General features: G+C 35.4%; 3 protein-coding genes across 4 annotated transcripts in view; 1 reads left to right on the top strand and 2 right to left on the bottom strand.

The window, feature by feature from the left end:
• The window catches only part of LOC137075318 (gamma-crystallin M2-like), a 61,826-nt gene extending 57,842 nt beyond the window's left edge, over window positions 1–3,984 (top strand). For both annotated transcript variants that reach the window (XM_067443711.1, XM_067443710.1), the window contains exons 3-4: window positions 3,353–3,595; window positions 3,681–3,984. In XM_067443711.1, the coding sequence (XP_067299812.1) occupies window positions 3,401–3,595; window positions 3,681–3,953 (468 nt within the window). In that variant the 5' untranslated portion in view covers window positions 3,353–3,400 and the 3' untranslated portion in view covers window positions 3,954–3,984. The remainder of the gene's footprint in view (window positions 1–3,352; window positions 3,596–3,680) is intronic.
• On the bottom strand, window positions 971–1,737 carry LOC137075308 (gamma-crystallin M2-like). The gene is made up of 3 exons (XM_067443698.1): window positions 1,686–1,737; window positions 1,321–1,563; window positions 971–1,243 (listed from the first exon to the last, which is right to left on the bottom strand). Exons 1-3 carry the CDS (start codon window positions 1,713–1,715, stop codon window positions 971–973), a joined length of 546 nt encoding a protein of 181 aa, XP_067299799.1. The 5' UTR covers window positions 1,716–1,737.
• Window positions 3,985–5,530: 1,546 nt separating the features above from the next.
• On the bottom strand, window positions 5,531–6,418 carry LOC137075315 (gamma-crystallin M2-like). The gene is made up of 3 exons (XM_067443707.1): window positions 6,410–6,418; window positions 6,026–6,268; window positions 5,531–5,803 (listed from the first exon to the last, which is right to left on the bottom strand). The coding sequence occupies exons 1-3, from the start codon at window positions 6,416–6,418 to the stop codon at window positions 5,531–5,533; spliced, it is 525 nt and encodes a 174-aa protein (XP_067299808.1).
• Between the last annotated feature and the right edge of the window lie 964 nt (window positions 6,419–7,382).

A 7,382-nucleotide genomic window follows, 5' to 3' on the forward strand; every position in this document is an offset into this window, starting at 1 on the left:
CTGATTTAGTTATTGCTTTGACATGACTGTTGACATATGGATTGTCTATGATTTTTAGTCATAGTCTACCTGCCTATTAACATGTAACCCTGCAGTTTTTTGTAAAATAAGTTTTCCTTAAAATATAATAATAATAATAATAATAATAAATATTATTACCGTATTATTATTATTCTATTTTTTTAAATACTTATTTTTTATTTTCAATAATGAAAATTTTACTGTACACTTTACACTTGTCATTTGTAAAAAAATAATACTTGCATTTTAAATCGCAATTCGCAATTTTAACCAGAATAATCACAATTCAATATTTTCCCCAAATCGTGCAGCCCTACTGTGAGATGTTAGGGGGTACATTTTCAATGAATTTGAAAATATACTTGTCACCTCTTAAGTTAAAATCTGTTTAAATTGTTACAACCGTACAAACTTAAATAATAGACTATTAGTTGTATATATATATATTTTTACACTTTTTCATAGTCATGCTTTTTGCTCTGCTTTCAGCGAATGTTGGTATTGAACCTTACAAAAGAATATTTCAATTGGTGAAAGCCTTACCAAGATACAGCCTAACTGCCTCTTTACTTCATGTCAAAATTGAATGCCATTTTGTAGACCAACCATTTTGTATAAACAAAATGCATTTAGTACTTTTTTTTGCTAGGCTGAAGGTTTGAAGATTACCTGACCCAAAGTTAGTGAAGATTTGATTAGAGTGGAACAATCAAATTCATACAATGTATTTCTTAAGTTGTTCAAAATCTTATAAAAGTCTTTTTTATATTATGTTTGACCATGATGAATACATTTCCATCCTAGTCAAATACTTACAGGCCATGGCGTTGATGATACTAGATTTTGTTTTATTATGCATAAAAACGAAACAAAGCTGTTGTAAGAGAGTAGTTCAGAAGTGCTTTATTTTCAAGTAACACAAATGTTCTCACATTAATACTATTTCTTTTTAATAGAAGGAATCATTGATGCGCCTCATGCTCATGAATCTCATGCCACCCATATTGCTGAAGCTCCTGTACTCTCCAGGCCTGAAGTACCACATCCTGCCTCTGTAGTTTGGCTGCTCATACATGAGCCAGTGGCCGTCCATCACATGACAGGACTGGCATTGAGACATGCGGTAACGGTCCATGATGTTGTCACAGTCATCCATCATCTCGTACATCTTACCCATGAAGTTCTCCCTCTCGTAGATCCTCATTCTGAAGGATCCCCTGTGCTGCAAATATTAAAACAGAAATACTAAAATTGTGCTAAAATTAAGAGCATTTTGTGAAGTAGATATTGTTCTCTTACCATAGGGATCATACGGCAAGATCTGATGCAGTCGCTCATTCCAAACATAGACATGTAATCAGCATACTCGCCCCTTCTAAAGAAATACTGATTTCCCATGTAGTTGGGACGATCATACATCATGAAGCAGCCGCTCTCCACTCTGCAAGAGTGACAGCGACTCAAGTAGGGTGACATGTCAGCTGTGTCACTCATGCACTCATAAGAGCGACCCTGGAAGTTCCTGTCCTCATAAAAGACGGCCTTAAAAGATTAAAGATAAGCGTTTACTAGGGATGCATGCATTTCAGTAAATATTGCATTCTACTAGAGAGAGAGTGAAAGATAGAGAGTAAACAGTATTTTGATATTTTTGTATTACTTACCCTGCACGTGTTCATGCTACTGGTAGTCATTTTTATATTTAATTATTGGCTGCTCTTCTGTTTACACTGCTCTGGCCTCCTGACAAGACTCACCCTTACTTTTATACCCGAGCGAACTGAATAAAACTGTGTGCTTGCTATTGAGATTGAGGACAACCTCCTGACTCAGCAGTCCAGTATGGAAGCATTTAGAGTGCATTCATTGTGGACCGTTTTGACTGAACCTACAGGTTATATACACTCCACAATAACATTTTTCATAATGTTTTTCAAAATGTAATTTCTTTATCAAAAAAAAATTGATCAAAATGGATAAAAATTAAAAAGATGTAAAGTAATGTCTAAACATATTGAGATGCAGAACAATAGGTTTTGTCAAGGTCATTTATGTTTTTGCAAACGCTAGGTTAAAAAAATTACATTTTTAATTAAAATTCTTCTGATTTATGATTAATTTATGATTTTTTTTAAATATACCTTTCAAAAACAATGTCACACTTTTGGTGGTTTGATCTATTGATCAAATGTATGATTTTGAGCTTTGAACACAGTATGAACAGCTGTAAGTTGGACATGAACACAGATTTTCATCTTTCTATTATTTGTAATTAAAGTGAAAATCCAGTGATTATGGTAAGAAGTGGCTAAACGCTATACGTTTAAACGTGTGCTTAATTATTTTAAATGATTTTATTTCTTACGTTATTTTGTGGTTTACGTGTGCGTGCACATGCGTGCGTGTGCATGCTGGGGATGCCCATCTTTTTAAAATATTTATATATTGATAGATATTAGATTAAGGAGATTTAAACACTGGTTTAAAACACATACTCTTAAGCATAGGGAAAGAAAAAGAGATCCTGCTCTTTTAAATTTGTACCTGAAATTGCTGGGAATCTTGTTGATACGCTAGATCTGATGAGATGTTTTGAGGGTTATTTTATGATGAATGAAGATTCTTATTGAATAAATGGATTGACCAGCCTCATGTGACTGTAGGTTCACTTAATTGTTAGTTCAGCACAAAGGAAACACCAAGGTGCAAAACCCATCTACTGGCTACTTGAGACTGATAAGCCTAGAAACAAGAGATTCAGTTTTGACATATTACAAAAGAACTTTAGCTTTTCATTTACCATGCTGCTTTGTCAGGAGTTTTCACAATAGGAGGCACATATTCTTTAGGTTTGGGCAGGTATAAATGTAAGTGTTAACATGAGCAGTGTCAGTGTACTAGTACTAAAGTGCTCTAAAAGACTATCACCATGGGCCGGGTAAGTACTACTGATAAAAAAAAAAAAAAAAAATAGTACCCCAGCAAGCAATTTTGCGCTTAAAAGCTAATAGCCATCCAAATACAGTCCTGATGTCTAGGCTAAAACAAGGCAAAATTTGGGCTGTCAGTAAAAAAATGTATAGACATCTAACATAGCCCAAGAAATGTCAAAGAAATGAATCCAAATCTTGTAATCACTGTTGACTTATTTGGGCAAAAACGACATGTAACCAAGTTCAAGATAATTTTTGTTTGTAGCCGGACTATATTGGGCCTATAGTTAACGGAGAAGGTGAAATGGTGGCTATTGCTTGCTGGGACATCTTTAGGATGCTTTTTTTAAAACTAATTTACACAGGTATCTCATTGTTTCTTTTGTGTTCCAAAATAGATAATCTTCTACGAGGACAGGAACTTCCAGGGTCGCTCTTATGAGTGTATGGGCGACTGTGCTGACATGTCCTCCTACATGAGCCGCTGTCACTCTTGCAGAATAGAGAGTGGATGCTGGATGATGTATGATCGTCCCAACTACATGGGCAATCAATATTTCTTCAGGAGGGGAGAGTATGCTGACTACATGTCTATGTTTAGCATGAATGACTGTATCAGATCTTGCCGTATGATCCCTATGGTAAGAGCGTAATACATACAGCTTTACTCCCCTAGCTCTTCACAAAATGCTCTTATAACAGTTTGACAATTTTTCCCCTTTTCAGCACAGGGGATCCTACAGGATGAGGATCTACGAGAGGGAGAACTTCATGGGTCAGATGTATGAGATGACGGATGACTGTGACAACATCATGGACCGTTACCGCATGTCTCACTGCCAGTCCTGTCATGTGATGGACGGCCACTGGCTCATGTATGAGCAGCCCCACTACAGAGGCAGGATGTGGTACTTCAGGCCTGGAGAGTACAGGAGCTTCAGCAATATGGGTGGCATGAGATTCATGAGCATGAAGCGCATCAATGATTCTTATTTTTAAAATGTTTTTTTGTGTACTACAATAAAGTACAGTTTAACCAGTTCCTAAATTTAAAGTGCACTCAATATTTTTTTTTTCATTAAAAAGTAAAGTGAAAGAAAATGTAAGTGCTTCCGAACAAAACCAAAAAGCTATTTTGTTTATGAAGTTCATGGGGCCTGCCGTTTTTAGATCACATGACCATTTATGTCATGCAATTTGACAGATCAACTAATAGAAGTAACAAAACTATATTAAATGCACTTACTTGGTATATTTAATTGGCTCGTCGTGCTTTAACAAACAAAAATAATAAAAAACTCTCCAAAAAAAAATGTGCCCAAAAAGAAAAATGAAATGTTCAAAGAAACAATGGGTCTTGGCGTAAAAAAAAACCAAAAACACTGCAGCGACTAGCACACCTGAAGTGATGAGCATTGTAAAACAATGGCAATGGCCACAGCATAACATTCCTCTGTTGAAGACACTGCTGCAGCACAGGAAACAATCTGAGACAGTTAGCGAAATAACTCTTTTTAAGTACACCACCACAAAGCAAAACATTTGTAGAGATTGAAGCAAATAATATCAGGGATTTTGTTAGGTATGAGATGGAAAAAGTGTGGAAAAGAAGATAAACTCTAATGTGAAGTAAAAACATTTAATAAGCAAACATCATACATCAGTATGTATCAGTAGAAAGTTCACTGGGTTCGCTGAGTTTTGTGAAGTTGTGATGTTGGTAGATGTTTGGGCACATTTGCCTGTTGTTGAACAGTCTCTCTTGCTTATAATTAGGAATGAAGACAAAATAACTGCTTCTGACATTTATATGTTCTGTCATGTTTGGCCTCTAGGTGTCAGTATAAAGTCAAACACAGGGCAAATAAGAGCCTGTGTAATGCTGATTTGTGGATCATCTACAGTGTAGTGAAAGTGATCATAAGCTAAACTCCTGGCTGTTCACAAGGCTTAGTGGGCTTGAACTCTGTCACATTTATTTGACTAAATGGAGAAGTGACAGCAAGGGCCTGTTTTCCTTTTTCCCAATTAAATAGACTGTCACCTGGCATACTCTGACCTCTCCAACATCAAGAACTCAGATCAGTATCACAGACTTGCTCTTGGTCACTTGCCATTTTCAATCTAATTAGCACAGATTAAGAAAAAAAAAGAGTAAATTTTTGGAATGCAGATTCCTTGTTTTCCTTTACTTCTTGATCCATGTTTCCACTTGTTTGACTTGATGTTACTTTTTTCTTTAGAGTTAGTGTTTCAGAATGAGGCTGCTCTGAGGTTGTGAAAGCTGTGTAAGCTGTTGAATCCAAATTATATGTTCTTTGTTTGTTAATCAGATGTATTCAGATACAAGTTTAAACATTTAAAAACAAGTTATTATGGCATGCTTATAATGCTTTAATCATGACACTTATTTACAGCTCTGAAGTAAGTCATTTTCGCCTATAAGGTCTTTAGTGTTTAATACAATTTTGTGAGACATTTATGTGAGGATACAAATATTATTGACATTGAAACGAGTTTCATGACATAATGGTTTTATTTTTATAGAGAAATGAATGCATCACAGTGCTAAAACACTAGTACCAGGAGTCCATGATACGCCTCATGCTCATGAATCTCATGCCACCCATATTGCTGAAGCTCCTGTACTCTCCGGGCCTGAAGTACCACATCCTGCCTCTGTAGTGGGGCTGCTCATACATGAGCCAGTGGCCGTCCATCACATGACAGGACTGGCATTGAGACATGCGGTAACGGTCCATGATGTTGTCACAGTCATCCATCATCTCGTACATCTGACCCATGAAGTTCTCCCTCTCATAGATCCTCATTCTGTAGGATCCCCTGTGCTGTAGTGGAAGAGAAGTAATTTAATTTTATCAGGTTTAAAAACAGTTAAAACTGTTTAGTTATGCCTCTTTGTAGATCACCAATGTGAAATTGGTTTAGAAAAGTAATTTTTTTAAATAATAATAACTTAAAAATCTTTAGCTATATAATGATCCCCCCCACACACAGTAATTCCCCAAGTTGATTTATTATGGACATGTTAAACTTCTAATGGAGCTCACCATGGGGATCATACGGCAGGACCTGATGCAGTTGCTCATTCCAAACATAGACATGTAATCAGCATATTCTCCCCTCCTAAAGAAATACTGATTTCCCATGTAGTTGGGATGATCATACATCATCCAGCATCCGCTCTCCACTCGGCAAGAGTGACAGCGGCTCATGTAGGAGGACATGTCAGCACAGTCGCCCATACACTCATAAGAGCGACCCTGGAAGTTCCTGTCCTCGTAGAAGATGACCTGCAAATTATGAAAAAATTGTGTTAATTGGTTCATCATGTATCCTGAAAGAATATTTATAAGTTGGCAACATTATAATTTTAGTATAAAAAGGTTGCGATATAACAATTTATCATGTTAATTAAAATGTTAGGAACGTACTTTGCCCATGATGTCAGTCTGTCAACTGTCAACAATTTGATATGGCTCCAGTGCACTGTTCTTTGTGCTTGGCTACCTTTTATATACCTGTCCCAGTTCAAAGACTGTGTGTTCCTATTGTATATGAATGCCTGACCCAGCATTACAGTGCACTGGCCTTTTACGTAGTCAACTGTGTTCTCCATTCTACATGTGACTAGATCATGCTTTCCGCCTGCCCCAATGGTTGCTTTTTGATTCAGTTTTTTTTATTTTTTTATTTAGTTCTTTTTGGTCAACAATCAAAATTCCAGTTGCAATCATTTTACACAAAATAGCACTAGTCATATGGGTACATACATACAATACTGTATATGCATGCACACATACATAACCATAAAATAATTTTATTTATTTATTTTTTAAACAAAATAAAAAATAAAATAAAGTTTACACTCTTATTGACCAAAGGTGTAGGCTGAAGCTAAAGCTTATTATGCCTACCCTTAACTCCACACAAGCTGCACTAATTGACATTAATTTAATACATCAAATATAAGATATTCTCAATGTATGTTTGGAAGAACATACATCGTTATTATTATATTTTTCATATTTATTATTATTATTATTATTATTATTATTATTATTATTATTATTATTATTATTATTACCATTATCATTTCCATTACCACTACCATCAGTCATAATTGCCATCATCATTTGTTATATTTTTTCATAACTAGTCCTTTATAAATTATTTTAAACTGTATTAATGAATTAGCCTTTTTTAATTCATCAGGGAAGCTATTCCACACCTGAACACCTTTATTTGATGGGCAGTTTCTTCTTAAATTGGTTCTACAATATGGTATATCAAACACATATGTCCCTCTAAGAGCATAATTACTGTCTCTCAAATTAAACATAGCTTGCAATGACTGGGAGTAAGTGTTGCCTTGCCTTAAACACCAATATAGTAGTATACAAATCT

Source organism: Pseudorasbora parva, chromosome 5 (assembly GCF_024679245.1).
Source record: "Pseudorasbora parva isolate DD20220531a chromosome 5, ASM2467924v1, whole genome shotgun sequence".
Taxonomy (NCBI): domain Eukaryota; kingdom Metazoa; phylum Chordata; class Actinopteri; order Cypriniformes; family Gobionidae; genus Pseudorasbora; species Pseudorasbora parva.

What these genes read in the sequence shown, in the direction of transcription:
- LOC137075315 (XM_067443707.1), bottom strand. An exon ending in CCTGCCGTATGATCCCCATG is followed by an intron (nt 5,804 to 6,025) that starts GTGAGCTCCATT and finishes CTTCCACTACAG; the next exon opens with CACAGGGGATCCTACAGAAT.
- LOC137075308 (XM_067443698.1), bottom strand. Translation starts at nt 1,715, where the DNA reads ATGACTACCAGTAGCATGAACACGTGCAGG. An exon ending in GTAGCATGAACACGTGCAGG is followed by an intron (nt 1,564 to 1,685) that starts GTAAGTAATACA and finishes TAATCTTTTAAG; the next exon opens with GCCGTCTTTTATGAGGACAG. An exon ending in CTTGCCGTATGATCCCTATG is followed by an intron (nt 1,244 to 1,320) that starts GTAAGAGAACAA and finishes TAATATTTGCAG; the next exon opens with CACAGGGGATCCTTCAGAAT.